At 38.4% G+C, this 15,095-nt stretch overlaps 1 protein-coding gene across 4 annotated transcripts in view; it reads left to right on the top strand.

The window, feature by feature from the left end:
• The window catches only part of pcdh17 (protocadherin 17), a 61,706-nt gene that overhangs the window by 21,907 nt on the left and 24,704 nt on the right, over positions 1-15,095 (top strand). For 3 of the 4 annotated variants that reach the window (XM_007553985.2, XM_016672401.1, XM_016672402.1), the window contains 2 exons: positions 5,008-5,066; positions 5,210-5,382. In XM_007553985.2, coding sequence (XP_007554047.1) covers positions 5,008-5,066; positions 5,210-5,382 — 232 coding nt within the window. The remainder of the gene's footprint in view (positions 1-5,007; positions 5,067-5,209; positions 5,383-15,095) is intronic. The other variant, XM_007553986.2, reaches the window with a different exon arrangement.

Below are 15,095 nucleotides of genomic sequence, written 5' to 3' on the forward strand. Positions count from 1 at the left end.
CTGGGAGCCTGTACCTTAGCATCTTCATATTTTCTAAACATTATTTGTCATATTTGCATAAATAAGGTTGAGAAATAATTAAAAAAAAATATGGGAAAATTAAAACCCATTTTGTCCCTATTCTCAAGAATCACTGATATATATATATATATATTTTTTTATTTTTTATTTTTTTATCTTGAAAGGTTCTTTGTAAATAATGTTTTACTTACTTAATTAGTTACTCTTGTCCATCATGACTGCTTAGACCTTTTGTGTTTACTGGCATCATTAGGACACCTTTACTTGTCAAAAATTCAACTGGATCTCTTCTGTTCTGAGTTATTTAGAAGATAAAGCAAGATGTTTATCAGGCAGCGTGTTGGCCTTAAGTTCACTTACAACCATCGATTTGATGGTCTCTTATCTCCAGGAAGATGTTTAAATGCTAATCAGATCTGATCACTTAAAGTTGCTCCTCAACCACTAGATGCTCCATGTGGTCCAGTGTATTGTTTCTACACCCCTCTTTCCTTAATTCTTTTAGCGTCCTCGCTTTTTACTGTTTTACCCCATATTTATTCTTTTATAACCCATTTTCTGTGCCATTCATTTCCTTATAGTTTTTTTTCCTGGTCTCAGTACGTTTTTCATTTTGTCCCTTATTTCTGTCTGACTGGTGCTGATTTACTCTACAACCTTTATTTTTGCACAGCAGAAAAACACTTTTTTCCCAATGTGTAGTTGATACATCTTACTACTACGACTATGGTGCCTTCCAGGTTGCTCAGATTACTTGGTTTGGCAAAAAAAAAAAATAATAATAATAATAACATACACATTAACAAAATGTCTGTAGTATCTTCAACAGTTATTGACAGTTATTAAAGGTAAACTAAAATCCTCAGAAATAATAGAAACATGCTATTTTCATTTGAGCACATTTATGGTAAAAAGTCCTCTTTATGGTAAAACAAAAATAGAAACAATAGTTTTTAATTATATTACTGTTGCCAAAATTGGCCTATCAATTCCTAAAATATAAATGTAACTGAACATTCTTTGTGTTGTGTTCAAGTTTGGTCACTTTGTGGAGGATTTTTTTTATCAGTATCTGTGACATCTTGTTAGTCACTATTTAAATAGGAAAGACTCAATAACATGCAATGCAAGTAAGGGACTTTGTTTTGAGTTTCAAGTCACAAAAAGACTGCAAGAAAATACCCAACCGTCTTAATTTGACAATGAAGTCAACAAAGAACAAGTGTTGAAAGTCTCTTCCTGCATGCTCTTTCTTCATTGTCAAATTAAGACCTTGTGTATTATTACAGGAGAAAACTATTTTTTACTGCTGTATTTTACTCTCAGCTGGATCTATGTCTTCCTACTAAACACTGGATTTTTCCATATTTTTATGTGTGGTTACGGTGTGCAATAAAAAAAAAAAAAATTCCTTCCTTATGGTTTTTACGTTTCCGTAAGGAAGGAATTGGCACCCACTTGTCTTTACAAGTAGGTGCCAATACATGTGGAGGTCACTGTATGTTTTCAAGGACGACAGCAAAGGAGAAATGCATGAATCATACCTCTCAGAATAGGTGAAAGGGGCGTACTCTTGTTCGTTTGAATAACAGTGAGCGGCCCAACGATGTGTGAAAAAGAAGCTGCAATTTGTCCTCGCTCACCATCCCTGTGTAGGATATCAAATGCTCACTGAAAAGGTAGCAATACACAAATGTAACCACACAGAAGCAAACAGTAGCCCAGAATTCACCACTATGCCCCGAGAGGAGAACAGCACTCCAATATTCTCGTCCCATTTGTCTCAATCGGCCTGCTGTCTGGGCGGTCAGTCTTAGGGGCCTCAATGGGAATACAGAATAGAGTGCAGCTTTTTACACTTACTCAGCCTGGCCGTGTTCAGTATCCCTGTGACCTTTGTGACCTTGCGCCCTGAACTAGATACAACACATCATTTACTGCACTTCAGCAACACATGCCTTCGGAAAATTCATCCACACCACAAAACAAGAAGAGCCTTTGCTGATACGTGAACAATGTGAGTAGAGGTGGATTTGCTGGATTCATCTTTTATTGAACAGGTTCTTCACTTCTTTAGATCTTTACGGTAATGACTCAGATCTGCAGTCAATAAGCAAGGGACATTGTCAAGCGAGTTTTGGCTATTCAGGTTTAGGTGCATGTAGCATTGAAAGTAATGATACCGATAATGCAAAGGGAATTTATGCAGTGTGCAATGCAGTTTATCAGCCTGCCTCAAATTATCCTGTATTTATTGTGGGCTCTGACTTTCTCAGCGGAAAGCAGTTCATGCTGCCTGTTATCGACCCATTAATTGGAAAGTGGCCCATTGTAGTGAAAGGGCTGGGTGGTATGATCAGACAGGAAGAGATGGAGGCTTAAGATCACCCAGAACTCTTAATTGGCAGGAAAGAGGTTTCCATGAAGTGGTGTAATGTGTTTTTTATTGGCTTGTGTGCAGTGAACGGCATGGTACTTTAAGTAGAAGCATGTTTTTTTTTGTCTGTTAAGAAAAACTACAGGTGTGAACAACATTCGTTGAGACTACATGTTTGGATTCAAATCAACTGTAACTGTGGACTATTTTATTCAGTACCCAAAAAGTTTTTTTGTTGTTGTTTTTTTTTTTTTCTGTTGTGATGGATAAATCACAGCATGGCAATTACAAAACAAACATCTTTGAGTAATGCCCATGTCTTGCGATGACCTTCATGGAGCAGAATTGTTTGAAACATATATCCAAGGTTAGTTGTATAGTCAAAATAAGTACAGATGGGACACATCACTGGAAAAAAAGATTTTAATCTTCCCTTTTCTTTCTTTCCAATTTTATTTCAATTTATTTCATTTTATTATTTTTTTAACTCTTTTCAGCCGCTCTTATCATTTCATTGCCAAACGATTTCAAACATTCCTTCTTCTTTTGCTTTATGGTCAGATTCCAGTCTTTGATATATTCCGTGGGTGTTTTCTTTTAACATTGGCAAAGGCTGAAGTGGAATAAAATGTTGAGGAGATAAAGGTGTTTGCAAAAGCATGGAAGGTCAGAGTACTGAGGTGGCCTGTCTGACCTTCACACACCCTTTTTTCATACTGAGCCTCTGCAGCGCACCGATGACATTGAAATACTCTATCGACCGTGAGTCAAGCTGTGCATGTGAAAAAGCCTGGCACAACGACGCATTACTCACCAAACATGACATTTCCCCGCTATGAATTCTAGACAGAGAGTTGTGCACAACATAGTGTAATTATTTGTGTTGCTGTGATGAATGCAGCCACAAAAGCATGAAAGCATTTTCTCTTTAAGACATTTTCTTCAATCATTCCTACCACTACACAAGAGGAAATTGATTATTCCCTTGCAATAATCAGAGCTAAAAATATGCTGGTTAAGAAAATGTTTTCATAAGAAAGATCCTAAGTCTTTTGATAATGGGCCTATATTTTTGGCAAATGCCAGTAAGCACACCTCAATGTTTTTAACCTTTTAACTCCTTAACATGATTAAAAACTCCAATACATTGTGGCTTGGTATAATTACTAAGCCAGTGAAACACACTGGGAGTAAGATAGAGTGCTTCGTGGCCGATGTGATTGATCCAGTCCGTAAGGCGTTGCTTCGTACTGTTCCAAAGATTAGGGATTTGTGCCATTTATGCAGAGTGCCTTGTACCAGAATTACATTACAGTGCTGCACTTTGTCACACATCAAAATGCCTCCTAATGTGACTGTACAGAACATGTAAAGTCTTTCCCTCATTATCTGACATTAAAATCAGACTGAAGTTTTATTATTGTGTTAGTTTGGTAGATATAAATCATTGCTATTGGCTATACAATATTGCTAGTAGTAATAATCAACTGTAATATTTTTTACAACTTTTACCACATTTGTCAGTTAAAACTATTATATCCAAGTATAAATAGATATCCTGCTATCATGTTGTTCAAGAAGGAGATGGGTTCTTTGTGTAGCAAAATGTGCCTATCAACTAAAGATCAAAACCTGGGTAAAAATAAACCGCGACCAAGTTGGGGACAAACACTTTAATGTTTAGAGACAATGAAATCAAGAGTAAAGTGTTTGGCCAATTTTGGAAACAATAGCATTACATGTCAACATATATGCTAAGACGTTAAAGCAAAAATGGATTTTCTAAATGGAGAATTATCCTAAGCATACCATCAGCTTATTTTGAAAGTGACCATCACAGATTACTGGTCTGAGTTCCTTAAAGTGTGTTTCCATTGAAAGAACTTTCATTCATTTGGTTTGTTTCGATCACATGGATAAACTCTGTCAGATCTTTTGAACACAGCTTGAACTACGTTTTCTAGATATTCTCAGTGTTCTTATAACACCGTAAAGCTCTAAATATCTGACATTTCCCACCCAAATTCCTCATCATCCATCTTCTTGTGATCGCAACTAGTCGACATGAAATGCAAGAAAGTCATTGCAGATCTAAGAATGGACTAATAGTCAACTAATCATCCCTACTATGCGAAGTCTTTTTATTTTCTAATATACTTGTGAGCCAAGAATGAGAAAGAATATGTTGAATTTAAGAGAGTTAGTTGTTCTCTAACAGGAACAAGGCAGAAATTACATTGTTATTCCTGTACAATTTGTACTGTAATCTAGCTAATAGATGTCTAGCCAACGGCTCGACACGGCAATTGCAAAGATTTCTATTTTCATCAAGACAATTGTCCTTGGAGTCATTGATTATCTGATGTCTGCCAGACCTGATGTTTAACTGTGTGGTTTACTCTCCAATGGCTAATTAGCCCGTTTCATACGGTTAGTGAAATGCTTAAACCTTGGCAAAGCAGAGTGCACACTTTCATTTCCTTTCAACTAATCTGTCCTGCACCTCACAGTTCTGCATAATTAATCATATGTCTTTAGGAATTCTTGTTTTTACAACAGAAAATGTTTCTCTCACTAACACTGCACACTTTATTCTCGCTTTTCCACAGACGGACAATTTCCCCGCTGAACCTAATTATATGGGTAGCAGACAACAGTTTGTTCAAAGGTAAGAGCTGGAATCTATAAAGTAACTGTTTCCAAGTCATTACTAGTTACCAAAAAGCGCTATAGCGTATGCATATGTCAATTGGTTCTAAAAGTGCTCACACTGATGCATCCAAATCTTCTGTGTTTTTTGTTGTTGTTTAGTAGTTCAACATTCAAAGACCCAGAGCGAGCCAGCCTCAGAGACAGCGGCCATGGTGACAGCGACCAGGCTGACAGTGACCAGGACACCAACAAAGGCTCCTGCTGTGATATGTCTGCAAAAGAAGCCCTCAAACTGAAGGCTGCAGGTGTGAAACCACCACCTTTGGAACAAGGTGAGTCCTCCCTGGCAAATCTAAGCAGACAGGAGAAGAAACAGCCGAAAAAGTACAATTAAAGACGTATAACTTTTGCGCTTGCCTAAACACTCATTGTATGACATCGCGTCGGTCTCCTTTATCCACGCCCCACTTTTTTCACTGCACTCTGCATACAGTATGCCTGGACCGGAGGGTGTGACTACGTGTGCATGCTACACACGTCCTCAGTTTATCAAAGCAGACAAGCCCATTATGTTTTTATAAGCTCAACTACTTCTGCTTCTGCATTTAGTCCCCTTTCTCTGAGCTCCCATCTCTGAAACTTTGATAATGGAACACGGAAAATGACTTAGCGAGCGGCAGGCGATGTAGCCTCGTAGTTTGGTGATTAAATATGAATAATTATTCTAAGCACTGTGGGTCAGGCAGATTACATATGACATGTGTAGAACAATAACTCCCCAGATATGAGTTGTTGCAGTCACCCCCCGCAACCTCGCAAGATTAGTGCATGGTCACAGAGAGGCAAGAAATTTAAGATTATGCATAGAGTAGAAAGAGAGAGGAAATGGGAAAAGAGATACAGTGAATTTCCCTTTGCAGCTTTAACCGGAGATTTGCTTTGGTGCGCACAATTACCCGCTTAACATAATGGAAATACTCCGGGAAACACAAATTTGCTAAAACATCTACACTAAAAAAGTTTGTATCTCGCTGACAGGATCCTGAAGAATGGTCTTGTGTACTGAACATGGATTCTCTGTAATGGTGCTATTAATCCTGGGAACAGAAGGGCTGCTTTACTCCGTACGGAAGGACAATGAAAATTTGAGCAACACTCTGTACTGCAATATGCGAGTCTGACAAGATAGCATTTTTTTCCTTTTCATTGATTTTAGAATTAAAAAAAGCCACACATGTTGGCAAGAGAAATTGGCCAATTAAAAAGCTCCATATGTTTCTCATTTTGAAAATGTTCTCATTTAATTGTCCATGAGGGACCAAAGGATCACATTTATAAACACAAAAGCACGTGACTAAAGACTAAGTATGCAATTTTTAGGTGTTTGGAAGCTGTTTGAGCTCTGGTAGATGCAGCGTGTTTATACACTTCTCTGTGTGTGGTCTTTGAGCTGTACAATTTAGTTCTTGAACAAAACAAAATGTGCTCACACGCCTACACGTGCACTCGCACACACACACACACACACGCACACACACACACACACACACACATGCACTCACAGACCACAAGTCCGGAGGTGATGGTAACTTACTGAGGGTGTAATCTGTGTTTAAGGGTTTTTTTCCCCTCCTCCTCCATGAGTCTCGTTCCACTTCTCCCCCTCTCCTTGTTTGGGGAAATCGACTGATGTGAGATTAGACAGTTAACCGACAGCAGCCGGCTGTGTTTTGCCAATAACATAGGGGTTTAGCTAAGCTGTGGGGGAGGAAAGGGGCTGTGGGCCAACGCTGAAGTTACTCTGGTACGACACTGGCACATCCTTATCAACTTTCAAAACCACTAGTTGAATGCTCAATTATGTTTTTTTTTTGTCTTAAGGAAAAAAATAAATATCATCGTATGTTCTACAAACTGTAACTGACAAAGAAAATTAGACTTTCCCATGCATGCGCAAGTAATTTGTAGTATGATCACTTAAATCTGAGGCTGACTGGGTTTTGTTTAACCCACTTGAGATAAACCCACACTGGTGTGGATATAGCATATTGTTCATGAAACAACTCTCCAGTTTGTTTCCTCACATGAAAACAGGTTAAAAAAAAAAAAGAAAAAAAAAAGCTTGACACCGGTCAGTATCCCTGAGGTTCCTGAGGTTGTTTTCTTACAGGGTTTTTCTATACATCTAATCTCTTAGTATATAGTTCATGGGTCTTTCTTTACAGCTGCCTCCCCCACTTTTTCCCTCCCCCAACTTTCATCCTTTATCCCATCTTAAGACCAGTTTCCCTCTCAGCATAGCCCTCTCAATTACTCTGTAGCTCTCTTTGCTTTTTCCGTCACAACAGTGTGGCCTCTTTCACAGGTTCAGTATAAACAGGACTCACAGTGCACAGAGCATGTAGTTCAAGTCCCAATTAATCCCCCACCTCAGTTTCAGTTCTTATCCTTAAAGAAACCAAGTTTTTCTTTATTTTCACCCTAATTTTGCCATCCTGCTTAGGAGTTTTTTTTTTTTTGTTTTTTTTTTCTTTTTAATAACTGGATTTGTGCTGCCCTCCACTAACAGTAGGTTGAGTTCAACAATCTCTCTCCCTTATGGGATAGGTTTTTTCTAGACAATATAATCTAGATATCTTAGCACTGCAGCTCAGTTTCAAATTGATTAATTAGTCTCGCAAAATTGGTTGCAATGTATTAATTAAGCTTAAGTATATCAAATGCATTTTTGCCAGTTTTAAACAGCGATTAATTGATGCTCCAGGGCACCTGCAGCAGACATTAATACGGTCTTGTCTGGCTCGCCGGAGAGGTTGGCAGCACATCGCTCGCCTCTGTGGAGATGACTGCCACAGTTGCTATCACGAACAGACAGTCAGCAGTGGTGTTGGGAGATGTTACCCACTGATAGGGCTGTCCGAGCAAATGGAGAGGGAGCAAGAAGAACAGCGGGGGATGAGGGCGGGGGGTTGGAGCACAGAGAGGAACGGACAGTGTTTGAGTGTACCACCTGACCTTTCCTAATTATCTGCAACTGGATTATGATAATCAAACCGCCTCCTGCTTTGTTTCAGAAACGGGAGCGATGAGTGGGACAGGGAGGGGTTGGGGGTGTGGGAGGATAATGTGATACTACAAGGACAGTGTGGATACTGTGAGGAGACAGCATGCGATGTGTTCCTATGACAGCCCTGTGGAAGGTGATGAAATTGAGTTTCTCAGTTATTTGTGGCTTGGTAATAGAAATATCCACCTGCACATTTTCCACCAGCTTATGAATTGATTAAGTAAGGGAAATGCCGTGATTGGTCAGTTGTTTTCACACACGCGAGCGCTCCCTTACAATGATGTCTATGAAAACACACACACACACACACATATAATGTAACTCATAAAAAGATGATGATGACATTATATTCAGCTCTTACTTGCAAAACCTACATTTCAGTTTGCTAGTTTTTTTTTTTTTGTAAATGCTTAGTAATTTATCATACTGAGAATGAACCTGTAAATTACAGTTATATAAAAATGTACAATTCTTTTTACTTCTGTGTTAACAGATTAAACACACATTTTTGCAGTGTATTTTTAAAGTTTTATAGAATACATCATTGCTTTATGCGCAAACTTAAAGATATACAAAAGTGAAATCAGACATTTTATCTTAGATGGATCCTATAGGCTGAGTCTTGTACTTTCTTCTGAATCTGAGATGTAATTGTAAAGATGGATGTTAAGACAACAACATAACACTGAGCTGGCAATATTTTGTTTCAATGTACTTCTGTGGGTGATGTGTGAATTTCCATTTATCCCTTTACACATCAGTGTTTCTAATTTTATCAGCAGCATTTTCAGCTGAATGTAGTAGCCCAAAGCAACAAGCGCAGCAGAAAAGTTAGCAGCCTATCAAAGAGGATTTCATGCAGTGGATTTTCCAGACCTTATTGTGGCATTAGGATGTTTTCAAGCTAAAGAAGGGCTCAACTCTGTGTTCTTCTGAAAAACTATGAATAAAATTGAGTCCACGTAATTTAGTGTGCTTAATTAAACATTTTCTTTTTTAGTCCTCACAAAGACGAAGTAAAAGAAATATTCTGACTTAAATTCATCTAAAATATTAATCCCATCTTCCCTTGAGGCAGCTTAATCTTAAGACGTTAGCACTACAGTACCTTTCCTGAATCCTCACAATCTCAGTTTTCTTTTTTTTCATGTTCAAAGCAATTAGTTTTGAATTATAGGTGAAGCTTTGATTGAAAAAATGCAGTTGCAAGATTAATTGACTGGTCAGAAGTCAAATCAGATGCCCTTTTCAACCATGTAGCCATGGCAACCCCTTTCCTTCTCACCATGGTCTTCAATAAACCTTTATCTGACTGTTGGAAAAGTGGATTCCGTTGAATATCATTCATATTTCATGGTCAGATAGTGCATTTGTTGTATGAATGCTTTTGGATCTAGATTAAAAAGGCGTCCCGGACTGCATTTTATGACTTCATTATTGACATGTACCATTTTGACACAAATGCAGCCCTCAGGACAGTACACATTACAGTAGAGGGTGAAATCAATAATGCATACTATTTTGATGTATTTATGTTTAGAATTCCTCTTAATGGGCTGATAGAAAATGCTTTCGTTTTCATACCAACTCAAAGAAAACCGAGTGCAAATTTTACACAGCTATTGGCTTCATTAGAGAAATAACTGTTTTTGTATTTGCATAAACATTGTCAGCTGCTCCATTTGAGATGTGTCAATAATGGTTTTGGACAAACAAGTTCTTATCGTTCCAATGTATTTTATCTGGGTTCCCTTTTAGGGATAAAGCGTGGTTCATAGCGAATGTTTTCGTTGAGAGAGAGAGAGAGAGAGAGAGAGAGAGAGAGAAATGAATAAAATCAAAGTGAAAACAAAGAAGCAGCCTTGCACAAGGCTGGCTGTCAAACCTCGCCTCTCTATTTCTATGCAGAGAGAGGAGGAGAGAGGCAAGCTGAAAAGGGAAAAAAAAAACAGTTCAGACGCTGCACAAGTGAATTCTGAAAACAACAAATGAACAAAGCAACACGCAATCTGGCTGCTGAATGACAGGCTGCTTGAAGACGCACATCTTCTGAAACACTTCCAGTAAGCTTTGAATCCAAAGTGGCGTGATCGAACCATGGCGCCACCAGGATGTGACTCAGTCATATCATCCGGACAGGGAGGCTGACTTTTTGACATTTACTCATCTGATGAAAACTTGAAAAGCAACAGTTGCCTCCTTTGTGAGGGTCCCTAAAGTGATGGCTCACTGACACATAATAATTCCTTTCTTATTGCAGTTATTACATCCATCATATATTTCATGATTTTATTCAATATATGTGACACTGTGATCCATCACGTTCAAGTTTTTCTTCCTTTTTTTTTTTTTTTTTTTTGCATTTTGTTAAAGAAAACCCGTTGATAGAAACTTGAGAGGGAAGATTCATGATTCACTTCTGCAGCTGTCTTGCACCCAGTGCCTGCTTTTGTTTCTTTACTGGATTTATGAAGCAGGTTACGTTAAATACCTGAAGATGAGTGTTTGTAATGGAAGAAATCTGCAAATATCACCGGGTCACGGTAATACTTTATCCAGGCACAAACACAGCTGGAGCTGGCGTGATCAAAGAGATTGAAAAGATAGTTTCTCGTTTTGTTTGTTATTCAAATTTCAGCTAATGAGGAGCTACTGATTCACCTGAAAAAGCAAGACAAACATTTTTAAAGACAAATTGTGCTCAGAAATATTATGCACGAATGGCCTGAATCAACAAGTGATGCTGCAGATTGTAAAAAAAAAAACAACAAAAAAAAAAACAGTGGAATGACGCATTCATTTACCTGAATCAGTTGGAGATAGATAAAGAGGGTGAGGCTATTTGCTCTGTTTGGTTATTTTAGATCCAGATCTGCCCTTGTGTCCCAGTTTATAATCAGTCACCTAGTTTTAAGCTTTGATCATGTTTAACACCTAATACATCCTTTGTGAATTTGCTCCCGAGTTGTTTGTCACTTAAAAATCGATAGCAACATCAGCAATAATTTCTCAATGAATGGAGTTAGAAAAGGCAACAGTCAACAAAATTAACCTTCATGTTCAATGACCAGCCGGCTTTTCAATGCCAAAAGCAAAAACATTGTGTTTATTTTCTCTTTTGCAATTAGAGCAGTGTTGATGTGTGCTGGTTCCCATGCTAAAATAACTGTTCCACAGGTTAATGGACAAACAGCTGCTAAGAGATAGGCTTCATCTGAGAGCACTGTAATTAGTCAGCTTACAAATATTGCTCCAAACAGGTAGCATATGGAGGAGTCATGGTTTCATGTGATGCCATCGCGTCCGTCTGTTTAAACATGATTAATTTAGGCCATCGGGGTGTGTTTACACCCGTTGTTCCAACCAGATATGAAAGTGCGTCATTCCAGTGATCCTCCTCATACTAGCACAAGCACAATTCGGAGCACTCCTGAGCTCCTGTTTTCCTGTTTGCACTTTTCTTCAGAAATCATTAATGTAAAAATAGGAATTGTTTTTAGCATCATCTAATGAAGTATCCATTGTGATTTACCACAAAGCCACTAAAGGATGGTTGTAAAAGTCTGCAGCGTGGCCTTGGGGAGTAGATTAAAGAAACAAGCATCATCCAAAAACAGCAGCCAGCAGCTTGTGCTTCTTCTAACTGTTTGCGCGAGCCATTGGGCAGGGAGGATTTGTCTCTGAGACTTTCATCTCTCCCTGTCCCTCATCTCCTCAGCTTTCTGCGGTCTGTCCCTGGCCGGGCCGATAGCTTGATTCATTGCACCCTCACCAACTTACTTTTCCTGGTGGGGAATATAAAAGCCATCAACAGTCTGGACTTCTCCAGGATGCATCACTCAAAGTCAAATAAGATTTGTGAGTGTTTTTGTGCCATACACATGTGCCAGATCACCCCTATTCTTAGAGGATGTGGTGGTATCGCACAGCAGTGAGACGATTTGCGGCTAAGCTATTGGAATCCTGCGGAAAGCCTAAAATCTTATGGGGTGAAGGGAGGGGAACTATCACAGTCTGAGGATTTCTTCCCTCTCATTATGGAAGATTTAAAGGGATTAGTCTATTTTCTTTACCACACAAAGTTTTATTAAATCCTATTGTTATGATTGTGGTTTATAAAGGGTAATGTCCATTCTTGTGTCCTTCCTCTTGTGCTTCGTGGGAAGCTATTTCAGGCCGGGCCGGCTGTTGGGTGTGATATCCACCTCTAAATCTCAGCCCGACTGCATGGCGGATCACCCGCAATCCTCATTCAGCCAGTGTAGCCTATCTCCAACTCTCTAGTGCTGGAGAGGATTGATGAATATCTCTGACTCTTACCACTTAGGCTGTAAATCTGTGACATTATCCCTTTACTCTGGTAGCAGTAGCAAATAATTACACCATGTTTATGGAAGCAGTGAACGAGAACACCTCTTATTTCTTCCTAAGTGCCCTTATAACCTCTCTACACAGCATGGCTGAACTTTTCACCTTTAAAAGTCTGCCTTATATCCCTCTGAGAATGGTTTTCACCTACACCTGAAGCTACAACTACTTACCAAACTCAGACCGTCCTCAGAAATGGCAAAGTATTATTCCAAGAGTCTCACATTACACGGAAAAAAGAAAACGCAAATCCAGTAGAATGCAATGAAAATGTTATTCAAAGCTTACTGAAAAATGTATGTCTGCTAAGGACGAGGATTAGTCCAGAGTCCTGGAGATTTAAGGGTTATCACTCTTCACCCATATTGTTAAAGCCTTCATCCAGCATCAGGACCAGTAAAGCTCCAGTGATATTGTGTAATCATTTATTTACTTGCTTTTCTTGTCAGTCATAACTCTTACGACTTGCAGGACCATGAATAAATATGGATCCCGATGCTTTTCTCGAGCTACAGACTCACCATCATTGTTCTTATCTCAGGCCCTGCCCTGTGCACAAATTTGCATTTGTTTGTTTTAATGCCTTGTCTGTGCGCAATAGAGCTCGGAAAGTGAGGCACGGTGGTTTGATTAGTTTGCATATTTTATGTTTACAGTTTATACATGCTGGCTGACTTGTTTGCTGTAAACACGCTAGTAACCCACATTATCATGCAGAGAATATGATTCAGATCCGCTGAGTTGACTGGAAAAAGAAAACAATTCTTACAAACTTGTTTCTACGCAGATATAAAATCTCCCTACGGAGTTGTAAGAGAGAAAATCCAGTGTTTATCAGCTCCATCATCATGATAGACATGTTTCTGTTCCCAGTTGTTCCGTTTGTAATCACATGATCAACAGCCTCCTAGATGTGGTGTCTGTGCTATAAATGAAATTAATTAATACTATGTAGCTGAGCCCCATGGCAATGCAGCCTCCTTCTTTTTTTCTCCAGGAATTAATTTCTGGATGCAAAGCTTTGTTAATTTTGTGAATTCAACTCGGACAATTAAAGTGTTATCATAGCTTTTAAATAGAAGTGCTTAAAAGACAGCATCTATCGCAACTCAGTATGTGTAGATGTTGGGCTTGGTACTCAAACAAACCTCTGAGAGCCACACTGGAAACAAAAAAGAAGAAAAAGAAGAATACTGTGATAGCTATATTGACTATATCTACATTTAACTCTTTTTTTTTTCTTTTCCTTCATTTTAATATCTCCACTACTCTTTGTGAGCTGTAGCATCTGGCCCACCACACTCCATTGGTACAAGCCGGATGGGTGAAAAAATAAATGAAAATAAAAAAGATTAAGGCAACATTTTGAGAAAATATTTAAAAAAAATAAATTAAACTGTATGCTTAATTACATTTTTAATATATATGTAGATTTAAGCATTTTTAAGCAAGTATTTAACTCCATCATTCATCAAAAATACAACTAACAAGATAAACGAAACAATATGCAATACGTTAAGTTCATGGGTATTAATTGGAAGTAGTAAACGAGCGATGCATAGGTATCGAATGTTGGAAACGCCAAATGTAAGTTTGTTTTTGCAAGCGCCTGAGCGTATGTGTTGGAGAACAGCAGTAGAATTGTTCCAGTGTCTGCTCTCAGTGGGTGAAACATGTTGTCCTGCACAGCAGTAGGGAGGATACTACGGAGCAGATTATAATGATACAGAACATCGTCACTCCCTGGATCAGAGCCACTCCGTAGCCATCTGTCCTCTGTCCACGGACAGCCGGGCATTTCTGCATTTGTATTTGTGTGTGTGCGTGCGTATGTGCATGTGTGCCGAGAAGTAATTCTAGACATTACCCGTGCTGTTTTACATATGCTTTGAAAGCCTCTTTTACTTGCTCCCTATTGCTGCCCAGTCATATACATGATCATTACCATTTCGTTTAGTACCCAGTTTTTCAGCCAAGTTAAAAATATCTAGTTTTGTCTTGTTTGTTTGTTTTTTTTTAAACTGACTCTCTCTTATAACCAGAGAAACTCTTATTTTCTTTTTTCTCCACACTGCCTTACATTATACAAAAATGATAGAAATTAATTAGGAAATTAGGACATGACAACTCTCTAGCACTTTATTAAAGAGTATATTTAGAGAACGACCTTACACTGGTGCTACAGCCGCTCGGTGACCTGTCAGATTCTTTGACCTATAGCAGTGCCTTCAGGTAATGTTAAGTGCTTTAAGCATATACTGAATATTAAAGTGGAATTATTATATTTTCCGCCGTTTTACTTAACCTATGAAATATTAGAGGCTATAGTAGAACTACAAGCTCTGCCCCACAGAGAGGAACAAACTATTGTCCTTTGCAAAAAAAAAGGCAAATGCATAATAAGTACAGTTAACGATACAGTCATAGAACAGTGATAAATGAGGTAATGAAGCCAACTCACAATGGAGTCTTTTTAAAACAGATAATAAAATATGAGAGAAAAGAGTTATGTTTATACTTTAATCTCAGAGTCATAAAACTACATGAGGGCTTTAGATTTCACAATATCTGTCTCGGTCCAAATTATTTTAATTAAATTTTTTTATGTTA

The sequence above is a fragment of the Poecilia formosa genome, unplaced genomic scaffold (assembly GCF_000485575.1).
Source record: "Poecilia formosa unplaced genomic scaffold, Poecilia_formosa-5.1.2 Scaffold60, whole genome shotgun sequence".
NCBI lineage: Eukaryota > Metazoa > Chordata > Actinopteri > Cyprinodontiformes > Poeciliidae > Poecilia > Poecilia formosa.